At 50.4% G+C, this 14,934-nt stretch overlaps 1 protein-coding gene and 1 long non-coding RNA gene across 2 annotated transcripts; both read left to right on the forward strand.

Annotated features, from left to right (window-relative positions):
* Positions 1–7,662: 7,662 nt before the first annotated feature.
* LOC109317463 (galanin receptor type 1-like) lies at positions 7,663–8,427 on the forward strand. Its single transcript, XM_019546173.1, has one exon. It carries the CDS (start codon positions 7,663–7,665, stop codon positions 8,425–8,427), a length of 765 nt encoding a protein of 254 aa, XP_019401718.1.
* Positions 8,428–13,073: 4,646 nt separating this feature from the next.
* Positions 13,074–13,662, forward strand: LOC109317482. The gene is made up of 2 exons (XR_002103054.1): positions 13,074–13,131; positions 13,547–13,662. It is a non-coding gene; the product is annotated as an uncharacterized LOC109317482 (long non-coding RNA).
* Positions 13,663–14,934: the final 1,272 nt, after the last annotated feature.

Genomic DNA, 14,934 nt, shown 5'->3' on the forward strand with positions numbered 1-14,934 from the left:
AGCCCGGCCTTGTACCACAAGCTTCTAAATCCAGCTGTGCACACAGAAACTGGCCCAGCAATCCTTTATTGGCAGGGCTACTTCAGTAGCTGAGCATCGTGTTGCTGCAGCCCCTGTGCTACCGAGTTACCCTCTCACCACCCCTCCGTGGCTGCCGTCACAGCGGCTCACTTCAGAAAGACAGTGTGTCCCACAGCACCCTCAGGTTGGGCTATTCACTCTCTTGTTTCTGAGGCATAAAGCGAGAAAGGGTGAGTCAGGCAGATGAGAAAATCTTCATTTGGGTCCTGGCTTCATCAGAGAGTCATTCTGAGACGCTGCAGAAGTCTGTGCCTTGCTTCTGCCATCTGACCGCTTGGGGCAATAACCCTGAGGTTTGTTGTGAGGTCAATCCCTGAAAGCACCTAATGTATTGGAACATCTGGCTCTAGGCCTCTGGTTTTTGCAAAGTAGCGTGGACGTCTTGGATGGACATCTCCAGAGAAGGTGTTCATAGAAAATGAGGGCTGGGAGGGACCTCCGGAGGTCACATCTCGTCCAACCCCCTGCTCAAAGCAGCACCAGCCTCAACCTGATCATCCCAGCCAAAGCCTTGTCTAGCTGGGTTTTGAAACCCCCCAAGCATAGAGCTTCCACCACCTCTCTGGGTAACCTGTCCAGTGCTTTACTACCCTCCTCATGAGTAATTTCTTCCTAATATCTACCCTAAACCTCCCTTGCTGCAACTTGAAACCATTGCTCCTTATTCTGTCGTCTGTCTCCACTGAGAACAGTCCAGCTCCGTCCTCTTTCAAACCCCACTTCGGGTAGTTGAAGACTGCTATTTAGTCTTCTCCCAGTCTCCTTTTCTGTGGCTGAGGCCGCCAGTGACTAAGAGCCCCCTGAGGATGGGGCACCTCCCACGGCTCTGGGCAGGTCCCTCCTCAAGCGTGGGGGAAGCCTGCCCTGCTGCAGTGGACAAATAGGGGCTCGGGCCTCCTGGGCTTTCAGTCTGGTGGTACCTTTCACCAGCACTAATTGCACACCCCAAGTCCATGGACTGTCAGGAAGTGTCCCCTGCCTGTGGTGACACCGTCATGGCTATGGGATCTGCCTGGACCATCTCACGAACCCTTTCTGTCCCTGTCTAACCCACACAGTTTTCCCTGTACAGGGAGAGCAATATCCCAGCACCTGTCCCAGACGTCCGCCAACATCACCAACAAGAACATCAGCCAGTACAGCATCGGCCCCACCACGCGCTACCCCAACATCAGTCTCCACTCCGTAAAGCCCAACCAGGTAACTCGGTCACACCCCACCAGGGCTCTAGGCCGCCAGAGAATGAGCACCGTGGGATCCCATCTCCTGTGCGAGCCCAGCCAAGGGGTGCAGGGAAGGGGGCGCTCAGAGGCCCCCAGCCCCTGTTTCACAGCACCGTGCCCCAGCCCCAGGCTCTCGGGGAGACCTGGGCTTGGGGGCAGCTGCGGCCTCGGGCTGCCCTCTGGGAGCTGAACAGCCGTGTCCTGCAGAGTGCGGATATGTGAGGAGCCTGCCCAAATACCCTCCCCAGGGCCTGGTCGAGCTGCAGAGCTGCTTCCGGGGCCTTCAAAAGGCAAAGGGCCATGAGCCAGGCTGACGCTGAGCAAAACCCAGACCAGCACCCGAGGGTCTGCTGTCCTCGTAGAAGGGTCCCAACACTATGCCCAGGAGGCCACTCACTGCCCCCAGTGAGCTTCTGATGTCCAAAGGTGTGCAAGGGACTGGCACAACCCCTGGTGTGAGACACCCTCCTCTGCCCTGCACTGGGAGGCAGAGCCTTGCTCTGGCTGTGGGGGGACCTCTGAGCCCAGGGGACTGCTGGGCCCCACCCGGGGTCTGCACAGAACCTCCTCTGACCCCCCTGGCAGGGTGCCTTGCCCGGTGCTGGGTCTGGGGCAGTGTCAGAAAGAGGGGCGGATGGCTTTAACTTCAGGTGAGAGCCCTCTGGATGGAACAGTCCCAGCCTTTGTAGGAAAGCTTCTCTCTAGCCCACTCTGAACATCACCCCCTGCTCAGATGAAGCCGCCTTTTAGGAAAGGGAAATTTAGGAAGGTGCGATTTCAAAACCTGAATACAAACTCGTCCAGTCACTGTGTTAGCATGCCCAACTCTTGTGCAATAAGTCACAGAGATCTTTAATGACCACAAGCAGTCACAGAGGACTTGGGTTCACAAGTCTTTTGAAAATCTAGGATGAAAATAGCTTCCTCTTTCTACATACACAGGCTGCAGATTGCTGTGGGACACATGTGTAGAGAAACCTGGCTTTTTTCTAGCCTGCTTTGCTCACACCCAGTGACTAGGGGAGGAAAACTCTGCCCTCTTGTCTCTGTATTTCCCAGTTGTTCAAGGATAAAATAACCTGCAGCCATAAGTGTATCATCTAAGGAAGGGCCGTTCCCAGCCAGCCAGGTGAGAGGCACCTGCAGACTAGCTACACCCCCAACTCCTGTTTCTACACGAGACTCCTGTGGCCAGGTGAGTCTTCTTCCTTTGGAAGAAAATGGTGAGATTGTCTTGGTCCATGATCAAAGAGTCGGTCTTTTGAGTGAGAAAGAGGCTTTTCTCTTGTAAGAGACATTTCCTTGCAGGAGAGTCTGGGGTTTGGCACAAGTGTTATTGCAAGTTTCCTTTACCTTGACTTTTCAAGCCAGGTTGATCAAAGGATAAGCTGGTATCACATAGGACACGCAAATTTAGCACAGCAGATGTTAAGTCCCCCAAACTGCTGCTTTGACTCTCTCCTGCCATTCTTCAGTACTGCTCAGTCCCTGCTGCTGATGTCCAGATGCCCAGGAACAAGGCTTAAAGAGCTAGACCCGTATTAAGGTTTTATAATAAAATACAAGCAGAATGCCTGAGAGACAGACATCAGTGATTGGCTGCAGTCAGGTAGTTGGGGGGAAATACTGGGTCTGTGGCAGAAGTTTTGATTTCTAGCCACACGAGAAGACCAGAACTTAAGTAGCTAATGTACCAGGTCCATCCTGAACTGGGCCCCCTTGCTAGAACTGGGCCCAATGATACCTAGAGCCTTGCTCATAGATGCATGGATTCATAGACATTAGGGGCTGGAAGGGACCTTGCAAGATCATCGAGTCCAGCCCCCCTACCATAATCAGGAAGTCTGCTGGTGTCAAATGCCCCCCACAAGATAAGCATCCATATGCCATTTGAATGAGTCCAGAGTAGGTGCTCATCAAGGTTCAAATCTAGACCTGGCTGCTAGTGACTAAATATCATTACAACTGTGGGCCATGAGTGTGGTGGGTTGCAGCCCTGTTCTCTGTGAATTGTTGTCATTGTCATCAAAGGTGCTGTCCCTTTGTTAAGTGCTGGCAGCTGGAGATGGGTGCAGAAGGTGCTGTAAGAAAAGGGGTAAAGTAAAGATGCTGTTGGAGGGCATTTGGTGAACAGGGAATAGGAGGCCATGTGAGCAAAGGGTAGGCTCAGGGAAATCCTAGAGAATGAGCTCAGGGATTCCCAAAAGAAATCTACCTGGGCAAGAAAACAGAAGGCTGGTGTATATGAGAAGAGCTGAGTTAGTGCAAATGTGGGGTCTCTCCCAAGGTCTGAAAGGTAGAAAATCTGCTGCAATAGGGACTTGGCCCTTGCACCATCTATGAAATTCATCTTTGCTTTAATTTCACCAACCTAGCTGTAATCTCCGTCCCTTAGCAGTGGAGCATTTCCCAAATGTTAATTAACGTAGTCTTGCTACCTCCCTTCCCAGGGAAGAGGTTACGCTCATCCTTTCCTATTAACACTTGGGGCAGTTAAGGCAGAGAAGAGGAAAGTACCTCTTGTAATACCACGGACTCAGCAGGGTGACTGAACTCGGATTAGAAGCAGGAGGTCCAACACCCAGCACATTAACTGCTAAGCTGTACTGAACCCTTGGTGGGTTCAGAGGACCACACAGGTATATGAAACTAGAAAAGGGGGTTGCTTCTGGAAGCAGATGAATGGGATCTTTCAGTGGGATGTGCCCATTGCTATTTACATTTACAATCTTGACTAGGGTTGGCAAGCTGGTCAACTGACTAGTCAAATATTGTCAACTAGCCAGTCAATTGACTGCATATTTTTTGATTGGTCAACAATTATAGTAATTTTACAAAAATCTACATTTTTTGTAGTTTGCTGAATAGAAATATGATTTGTATAGTTTTTTGACACATTACTTAATGGAAAATTTGTGCTTTTATTCTGTATTCTTTTGATGCATTGGCAGTTTTTTTTTTACAATTTTTGACTGATAATTGGCTGAACTTTATTTGACAAGTCAAATACCCAGGCCTAATTCTGACTTTGTTTTCTCTGCATTGCACCTTTAAATTTCCACACTCCACTGCAGTTAACAAGAAAAACAGACCCAGAAATGCCACTAGGTACCAGAGTACTTGAATATAAATAGTGACAGCCATTTTTCTGTTGAAACTGAGGTCCTCTGAGGGGTCCCCTTTTGTTAGGTTCCTTCTCAGTTTGAATCTCCTTGCATAAGGAAGAAAAGCTGCGGTTGGCTTGGGCAACATGGGAGTTGATGTAGGGGTTATATTGACGTTCTCCATCAGGTGACCGCTTCCATTTGTTAGATTTAGTGATTTCATCATATCTAGGCACCTGATGTCTACTCGCCCAACCCCTTTGTTTGCCAACCTTTGCGAAATTTGTTGATGACATTGAAATGCTTTCTTTATCCTCTGGTCTTCTTCCACAGTAAACAGCTGCTCGGCTTGCTGAATTTCTGGAGCTGGATAAGCTCTCATGAAGTCCGCTAGCTGTTGATTCTTGATTTTTTCTTTTATGACTTCCACTTGCAGTTCTGTGGGAAGTGAAGCCAACCATTGATGGAATTGGTTGGGCTGTTGAATCCACTCTGCTACCTCTTCGGGTGAAGGATTGTCTGGTAGTGTCTCTATTTTTCCTGTGGGAGCATCTAACATAGGTCCGAATATCTTTTGGCTTAGTTTTACCATTCCCTGAAGTTTTCGTTCTTCTTCTGTCATGGTTACTACAAGATGTTTTGTCAGGTAGTAACTCATTAAGCTCCCAAGGAAAAGGTGTATCGTGGAATGATAATACATGCCGTGACTCTCGCTTGTACAGGATCTCAGCCTCAAATAGCTTATCCAAATATTTTTCCACCAGGTTTTTATGCTCAAGCTCATTAATAGGGTACTTATTAATGACACCAAGTTCCCTAGGCTTAAAGGAAATGCTCTGCTTTGGCCAAAACCTTGCAGGGAATAGGTACTTCCATGTCCTACTAGGGAAATCCTGGCACACTTTTTCACTCAAATGGGCTCCAGTTATATCAGGAATCTTCCATTTTGGATTAAACTCCAAAACATCATTTTGATATAACCCTTTCAACGAGCCCAAGCGGTGCAAACCTTCACTTGGTGGGTGAAGGGCTCTTCTTCCCTCTTCTTGGGGAAGGAGAGGAAAACTTATGGACTGTTTTCCGATATTGTTAAGTTTTCTTTTTTCCCCTACCTTTCCTGGAGGTTGATCGGCCAACTCTTCGAGGAGTTGTACCGCTTGGCTGAACCTTTGGGGTCGCCTTAATGGGTTCAGTAATTTGCTCAATTGTGGGGGCATGAGTTCCCCTGTATTGAGATGGAGTCAGTAACCAGGATCTCAATTTAGCTATATAATTTTGGACTGCGCTTTCTCCCCACACAACACAATAAGTGTGGTACCACAATTTCTTTTGTTGAATCCTGATGTAATGTTGCAGGGATAACCTTGCCATCCGATTGCCTTCACCAACTCCCCACAATTTTCTCTTCTGGGTGATCTGATTATCCCTATCAATATGCCTTTCTAACTGTGACTCTAATGAATCTCCCCGCAACTCAAAATGTAAATTAGGCAAATCCAATCTAACCCAATCTTGGGAAGCTTGAGCATACTGCACTAACAACTGGGATTGCCAATTTTGTTGGAGGTAGCGATAATTCTGTTGGAAAAATAGAGGCCATGAATCAAGAAAGATTAAATGCTCCTGTATTCAGCCCAGATGGCAGCAAGGTGGAGCTCCACATTGCTGTCTCTTATGGAGACTTTACTCTTGTTCCCTCTTGCTTAGCTACTTTCCTTGAAGTTGGAGTGACAAGTCACACGAGCCAATAGTGTATGGCTGGTCTCTGTGCATGAAACAGAATCTGCTTGCTGAGGGTTTGGGATTCTCCAGGAGGAGAAAGAGCACTTTGCTGATCACTAAAGAGGCTTTTTTTTAACTGTTTTGTCCAAAATTTGGCAACGTATAGTAGCAAATCTGTTCCTCCCAGCTGAGGAGCAGCCTATTACACTGGGCCATGAGACAGGCAAGTCATTGACAGCAGGGAATCAGACCTGGGACTTCCGTATCTTCATGCACAGATCTCTTGAGCTAAAACAGCTGGGCTCCACCAGGGCATGTCTGCATCCTCTGTGTCCTCAGGAAGGGGCACCCTCAAGTGCTTTCCATGCACCAACTCCATTCGCAGGCACCAACCCCAGAAATGTGGTGGTGAAGCTGTTACAGGGGCATCTCCAGTATGGCTTCACTCTGCATTTCCAAGTTCAGGGTGTGTGAGGGAGCGGGCAGGTGGGGTGGGCCTGAGAGCATCCCACACCAAGAGCACCCCAGATGCAGTGTAGATGCCCTTTGGCAGGTCTATAACAGGCCCCTTGACCTCTCTATCTGGCTTGCCACGCACTAGAGGAGTGGGAATGGCATCCACTAGGACCCCTAAGATGCTGTTCAGTAGCGTGCTCTCAGAAAATCACAAGGGAAACAACCATCATCTCTACCCCCTTCTTCATCCCAGCCCATGTATGCCCCAGCTATACTATTTTCTTCTCCCAAAGGGTGTACAGTAAGTGCTTCTCTTAGTTGTGGTCACCCAGTGCTGCACATCGCCCACCCAGACCCCAGGAGCACCTTCCGCGCTAGCTCTGCTGGGGCTATAGAGCTGCTGCAGCAGTCAAGGGATCTGAGGCATGATCTGGTACCCAGTACCTGAGACTGAGCAAAAAACTGGAGTCACTGCTTTGTAGGAGGATGGAGGAAGCCAGATAGGTGGAAGATCAGCTTCTGGTGAGTGGTCCTGGCAGAGCTAATGTTACTCTGGAGATACCCCTTTGGTTTGTGCATGGACAATGCTTAGAAGACCATCCCTTCCTGGCTGAGGGTAAGTTTTGCCATGCAGAGGGAGGAGGAGTTTTGGCCTCTCTATAACTCTGGTAAGTCATTGTCTCCCTGTGCTACCCCATTGGTAAATTCATCTTCTTCCTTCCAAAGCTGCTGCAGTGTTTATGAAGTGCTTGCATGGGATCAGATGGAAGGCGCAACCTAAATAACAATTTCTACTTCTTGCCATTTGAGACTGTTATTCTCCTTTCATTCAGGCTGGAACAATGGACTTATCATCAACCACAGCAGTTGCTTTTCTAGCTCCTAACACCACAAGCAACTTCACCTCCACACATGGGCATGGATACAGCTTCCTGGGCTTGACTGAGATGCAGCTCAGATGCATCTTTGCTTCTTGCTGTGGCCTCATTTTGTTAGTTGGCTTTGTGGGAAACCTGTTGATGTTACTGGTCTTGATTGAGGGTCTTCAAGCCAGCAGCAGCAGCTCTGTCTCCACCATGACCAACACCCTCATGGTTAACATCACCATTTCAGATCTGGTCTTCCTCTTGTACAATGTCACAGTGCTGCTGCTCACTTTTGTCTATGAGGACTGGCAGCTGGGGGTGGCCATCTGTATCAGCAGTCAGAGCTTCTCCATGTGGACCATGTTTTGCAGCTTCTACAGCATGGTGGCCACATCCATCCTGAGGTACCTAGCAGTGGTCCATCCAACCTGCTCCTTCTCAACAAATAAGGTCCAGAGGTTTTGGCTTTGCATGAGCATGTGGCTTATGGGCTTTGCTGTCTCCATCCCCAACTGGATGCACCAAGGGGTCATTGAGATTGGTGATGCTCGCTTCTGTATGCTCCTCATGACCCCAGAGCAAACCTTCCTGTACTTTGTTCTCTTTGGAGGCATTGCCTTTCTGCCGTTTGTGCTGCTCTTGGTTCTGTGCTATTCCAGAATTATCCAGTCCCTCTGGTGCAGGAAGAGGGTCACAGTCCATTCATCAGTAACCATCCATCTCAACCAGAAGGCCACCATCATGATCCTGACTGTGCTAACAGTTTTTATCCTGATGTGGATCCCCTCTTCCGTGATGATTTATCTCTCTGCAACCCACAGCCTTCCAGGGACTTCAGCAGGTTTTGTAGCCTCCAGTTTGTCTTCGGTGCTGGCTTATTCCAACTGCTCTGTGAGCCCCCTCATCTGCTTTTCCCTTTCTGAACACTTCCAAGCAGGCCTGAAAAAGTTGCTTTTTCGGAGAGTCCCCCGGTGAACTAGGATTTGGAACAAACTGGGCACGTCTACACGAGACGCTTAATGCGCAGTAGCCTGATAACATTGTGTAGTAGAAGATTGACAGCATCCAGGTGCATTTGGCACGTGTGTGTTGAGACCTTCCCTGAAGAAGGGAGGTTGGAAACAGGTGGATAGCTTGGTGGGAAGTCAACAGCAAGAGCTGTTCTTTTGATCGGGATAGCTATATATTTTACTTTAGTGTAAAATAGAATAGAAATGAACCATGTTCTTCAAGAGCTTAAACAAAATTCTCACCTGGCAGGGACAGGGAAGATGCTTCCTGTGGGCAGGCTAATTTATAATTGTCTCCATGATTTTTTTTGCACCTTCCTCTGAGACAGCAAGTGCTAGAGACAAGACTATGGATTGTGTGGGTTACTGTGCGTGGATTATTGTCTCGATCCTGTTTGGCTGTTCCTGCAAGCTCTACTACTGCAGAGCCGTCAGTGAACACCAGGACACGTGTGACTTGGTGAGCTGTCAGCGTTCCCGCACAGGTTCAGTAACTCACTGTTATTACTCTGATGACTGCTTTTAGCTCTCTCCAATGCAGACAGTCTGCTTCTCTGTTATGCATCATTCACACCACATAATCTTCACATCCTCTGTTTAGAAAGGTTTAATTCTGTGCACGTGCTTTGTAGGGAAGGCAATGCAAAATACAGCTTGTTTTGTACCGAACACTTACCCTGCCACCCCAGCACCAGGTTGTTGATGTGTCAAGGAAGATTTATACTTATATATTTACTATGGCCTCCAGCAGATACGCAACAGGACTGAGCAAAACAGTCCTAATGCTCTACCCCTTACTCAAATATTTAGTCTCACTGAGGAAGCTGTGTGCTTCATGGTCAGATCACTGGGCTGGAGACCAGGAGTATATTCTCCATTTTGCTGCTGCCCTAGCCTTGAGCACTCATTGATTTGTGCCTCAGTTTCCCCATCTATAAAATGGGAATCATTACACTGACTGAGACTAATGATATCCTCAGCCACAGTTCTCAGGAGGAGTTTTCAACAAGCACAAAGTCTGGCCAACAGCAACTGCACTCCAGGGTTTGCATAGACACCAGTATGGTCCAGACCAGGAATCTCTATCAGACACTGCTGAGCATGCGACAGTTTAGCATCACTGCTTTGTATCAGAGTCAGTGGCCTGATCCTGCAAAACGTGCCTACCGAAAGAGATCCCGGTGAACTGCTGAGTTAGCAGAACTGCTCACTACAGCAAATACTATGTGCAGTACTAAGTATTGATAATGCATCTAAATGAGGTGTCCATTAGGAATATTCAGACATTAGAGGGCTCTGTGGCCCCCTGACGAAACACCTGGTGAGGCTGCTGGGTGTGAGAGCAGCATTGGAACAGCACTCCGGCAGGTAGAGCTGTGGGGCTCCACACCCAGCTAGCCTCAAGGTGAAACTTGATACATTTGCAAATGGTCTTACATGCCAAAGCAGGGAATCGACCTAGGCTAGAGGCAGAAGTTACACGTAATCTGGTTTAAATGATCAGAAACTGGTTTAAACCTGTAACGGAATAGAAGTTGAGAGCACATAAACCAGTTTCAAAATGGCTGAAACCAGTTTAAGATAAACCTGGTTGGATGTAGTATCAGGCTTAAGTGAAACTTTATGAAACTTCTGTGCCAGACCCCTTCCTGTGCAAGTCAAATCACAGTCCCCCAGCATGCCAGCATTTTGCAGCCCCGGGCTGGGCTGTCTGCTCCAGACAGCAGCTGAAGCAGTGAGAACTGACTCACTGGCTGGTTCACTGCCCCCCTTCCCCAGCGTACCCCTGCTCGGGTCTGGGGCCAGGAAGAGTGGTAAAACTTCCCTTCCCCTGACTACAGACATGCCCTGCCCTGCTTACTTAATGCTGGCTGTGACTGTAGACTACAAATCCTGGAGGAGGCAGGAAGAGGAAGTGATGAGCAACCCTGCAGAAGCCTGCTGCTGTGATTCTGGACTGCAAATCCCAGAGACCCTGGGGGCTGCAGGAAGAGGGAGTGACCACACAGCCCATGCTGACTGTGCCAGAGAGCCGTGCTCTAGTGTCCCCTGGCTTCTGGCACAAGCCACTGCAAACTGGGAGCCTGCAGCCTGGACTCCATAGCCATGCCACGCCCCCCACCAGCCTCTTGCTGTTTTCAGAATGGGAGGGGGGAAAAGGAGGAGGGGGAGCTCATTCTTGGGGTTCCCCAGCTAGCATTGGAGGGTGGGGTGGGTGGATTAGAGCCCCCCCACAAACACCCTCCAGCGCAGGCTGAAAAAACCCCAAAACAAACTCCCACTACTCCCTTTCCCCCCTCCCAGTCTGAAAACAGTGACAGGCTGGGAGCGCTGCAGACACACATTACAGAACACACTCATCTGGAGCATGTTTATCTCGACCCTCATATTTTCATGGGCTTGAGCCCTTTAAAATCGGTCTGCAGCCATGCACTTGTTTGGTTATGCCTGCAGACTGCTTTCCGTGGCTAGATCAGGAAAAATGTGTTACTTCTGCCTGCGCCCTCCAGTTGGATTCTTTTCCCAAGCCAGTGTGAAATGATGAACATGGGACCACAAGGCAGGACACAGTAGTTTGACCCAAAGCCATTTTAGGAACAGTTGCATCCACCAAGTCTGAATCTTCCTTAAACAGGAGTTTATTGGCCTACAAGGTGTTCATAAAAGCAGCACAACCTGATGTTGAAAACATGCACCGTTTTCTCATGTAGACAAGTTCAAAACCTGGTCTCTGGCTGGAGGTAGAGCTAAGCTGAAATTCCTGGACCCCGGCAGCTGGTGGAAATTACTTTGATCAACCTTTGCAAGATCTTCAAAAACCAATCAGAATTGGTTTGCAGTTGAGGTCCATTGCATGGACTTCAATAGGAGGAGAATTCAGTCAAAATTCCCACTGTAGATTCTCTTTTGTCTTGGTTTAATATGTTAAACTTTTAAGCAATAAAGAACAAGTGCCTGGACTGTGCTTCTTCAATAAAGAGCCCCCTCATCCGACGCTAGCAGGCCAGTCCTGCATTCCCAGGTGCCCCTGTAACAATGTGACACTGCCTCCTCGTTTATCAGCGAGCGGAGAATCTCGTGAAACACAAACGCGCGGCAATGTCGCTAACTAGACAAATGACTGCTGTGCTACCCTACTGTTCAGCATTAATCACAGATACCAAGTCACTGAGCATATGCAGGATTTTAATGTGGTAATTTTTTACCCGTCAGAAATCTGCTTGACATAATGACATGGCAACATGACTGACTGACCGCTCTCATCCCTTTTCTTCTTGCTCACTTCAGAAGACATGATGAGAAATCGAGAGAGCAGCAAGAGGCATTTAGAAGCAGATTGCTTTTGCTGACAGACTTTAGAAAAATAAGAGCCACAGACCATAGCTCTCTATACGCAAATGAGAAAAAAAAAGCCATTGAGGCAACTCACAACTGTCCCAGGCTCTTGCTATCTCTGTGCCTTCCCTGTCACTCATCTTCCGGCACAGACACAGAGATTATTGGGGCTGTGAGTCACTGACACCCGTAGCCTACAGTCCATCATGGAGCACTCTGAATTTGGATGCTTTGCCACCTCCAGTACCACCAAAAGGGTTTGTCCATGGTTTCCCAATAAAAGTCACACATATTACCTGCTCTTCAGGGATCTCAATGCTTGTTACAAATCTTTAGGCCTTGTAACATATCCAGACGGTAGTTATTCCACTTGAGAGATGGGGAAAGTAGAGCAGAAAAGGGTGAAACAATTTGCTTGCGGTGACATGCACAGAGCCATTAGCAGATCCCTGGCTGGAGCCCAGGTGTGTTCTGGGCTCTCGGCCTTTGCTGTAGTCACTGAACTGCGCACTTTTACTACACTAGCCATTTTTCACAGCTGCCTGGGGTAGGGAAAACAGAGGCAGATGTTCACTTCTACTCTTTTAACAGCTCTCTAAGAAGGTAAGCTGCTAAAACCCCTTAGTGGACCATGCTGGATAACTCTAGTCTGGACTGCTCTGGGACTGGACGTGCAAGCCGCATTGCCCCTACCATGGATTACTAGGAAGGGGTAGTGAGGGGCAAGAGATTGTTTTAAATCAGTTGATGACCAGGTCTTTTGGCTGAGTGATTCCAGCACATCAGTTTTAGCCTGGTGGGGTCCACACAGCACCAGACTAGCAATAATGAACAAGGGGTTTATGGAGCAGCTATAAGGAAACTTCAGGCATAAATATTCCACAGCCAGGTTGGAAGGGAGCGTGAGACCTAAGGATGAAAGGGGGAAAATGCCTTGTGTGCTGAGCTCTCTAAGTACTGCTGCATTTCCCTCCTGTTCATCTCATTGGGAGCTGTTGGTGCTCGCTTGCTCTCTGTCTCACGGTCAGGCTACTAGAGCCTTGCTTTCTTTACCCCAGCTGCCCTAGGGCTAGCAGATCATGCTAGATAGCTATTGACCACCATTAGCTTCAATAAGGGCATGAGGTGAGATGCTTAAATCCCACATGAAGGGATTTTATTGTTGCTTTTCCTGGATTTAATTCCAGTAACCAGCCTGTTCCAGCCAGGGATGGGAAGCTTCCAGCAGGAGGCCGGACTGGTCCTCGCAGCTGTGGAGAGGGGGACCTGGAGGCAGAGCACGTTGCCCTGCAGACCCTCATTGAGAGACACAGCGGGGAGCTGCAGGTCACAGGTCAGTCAGCGCCTTTACACTAGGATGTCATGGGGACCCGGTTCTGACCCCCTCTCTCTGGGCCGTCTGGCCAGGGGGCCACGTGCTGGCACAAGTCTTGCCGCATGCCAAGATCTTCAGGCTGGAGCCAGGAGCTCCCAGCAGGAGACCGGACTCCACTCCCCCACCCAGGGAGGGCTGAGGCCAGCACACGTGGTAACACTGCAGCTCCTGGCTGCCAGCACTGGGGCCAGAGTGACCCTCAGTCTCAGCCAGTCGAGGAAAACGCGTAGGTCCCACCAAGTGACTGCCTGGCTCAGCATTTTGCTGCACCTGCCAGGGGAAGGTGTGTGGGGAGGGCCGGGGGGTCCTGCACAGGGTCTAGGTCCCCAGGGCAGTGAGCGCTGACCATCCCCATGGACGCCTCTTGCTCCAGGACACCAGGATGCCCCCACATCCCAGGAGCTTGCGTCCAAGGAAGGGAAAGCGGACGAGGGAACGCCGGGGACACGAGCCACACAGATGATGGGACAAAGGAAGGCACGTCTGTGCGGGACCAGGGGGCCGGGGCCCAGATCAGTGAGGAGGAAGGGGGCAGAGCTGGCGACCCCCGGGACCTTGACACTGAGAAGGAGACGGCCCAGGACTCTATGCCAGAGGGAGAAGCAGAGGACTGGAGTGGCGGGGATAATGTGGACGTGTCAGTGCAGACTAGCAGAGCAGGGCCCGTGAGCACCGATGAGCAACAGGGCAGAGCTAGCACCAGCACCATGGGTGACTCTGTCTCTGGGACAGGGAATACAGACCCGGTCCTTGCCCTGGAGGAAGCCACAATGGATGAGAGGCCTGGGTGGGGTGCAGCAGGAACATCGATGTGAGACAGCGCAGCACCAGAAGTGAGCGGTGACAGGGGAGCAGGTGGAGCCAGCAACATGGAGACCCCCGGCCTGGAGACCCAGACCAGGCTGCTGCAGGGGATGGGAGCTGCAGGGCTGATGTGGTGCCCGAGGAGCAGAGAGACGCAGTGGGGAAAGACAGCAAGACTGCAGCTGCAGGCAGCAAGGAGATGCCAGCGGAGCCCTTGCCTCCGCCCAGCGCAGGGGGCCAGGACATACCAGGAATGGGAAAGAAATGCAAGTCTGAGAAGCCGGGAAGGGGAAAGACACAGCACACACGTTTGAGGCACCCACAACTCCATGTGACACTCAAAAAAGGTGTTCTAGGTCTGCCATTTGCAAATAAAACTGGGCTCAGGGCAGCTGGCTGCCGCACCAACCTCGGGGTCCTTGGTCTCCCACTAGAGGCTGCAAGGCTCTCGGGCCCCTCCAGGTCAGCAGAGTCCCCCCGCTCTCCACCTCTCGGGTTGGCCTGTGCTGCGGCTGGCACAAGTGGGGCCCTGCCTGGTGCTCAGGGGTTGCAGGTCCAAGCAGATGGACCCCATGACCCATCCCCTCTTCTCGCATCTGCCTGCCAGGCCTTGGCATGTGGCTGGTGCCGACGTGCCCAGCTCCGAGAAGGGAGATGTAGAAGTACCAGGGCAGGTGGAGCTCCAGGTCTGCCGGGACCACATCAGCCCTGCGGCTTGTAGCCCCTGTTCTCTGCCAGTCCATAGCCCAGGGGCCAGGCCCGCACGCTCCAAGGCAGGTAGGGCCAGGGCCACAGCTCCAGCTTCTTGGTCATTGCCTGGGTGAGCGCTGCGCTGCACCAGCCCTGCCCAGTGCTGGGGTCTGGCAGGCGCAGGTAGCGGGTGGGCAGGGGCGGCACCTGCTAGAGGTAGCAGAGAGGAAGGAGGGGGACAGCAACAGGGTCTCAGGTAGTGACACG

This window comes from Crocodylus porosus, unplaced genomic scaffold (assembly GCF_001723895.1).
Source record: "Crocodylus porosus isolate Cpor-Errol unplaced genomic scaffold, CroPor_comp1, whole genome shotgun sequence".
Classification (NCBI taxonomy): domain Eukaryota; kingdom Metazoa; phylum Chordata; order Crocodylia; family Crocodylidae; genus Crocodylus; species Crocodylus porosus.

Bases quoted from the DNA above. Each gene is read 5' to 3' on its own strand.
- LOC109317463 (XM_019546173.1), top strand. From the start codon at position 7,663: ATGACCAACACCCTCATGGTTAACATCACCATTTCAGATCTGGTCTTC.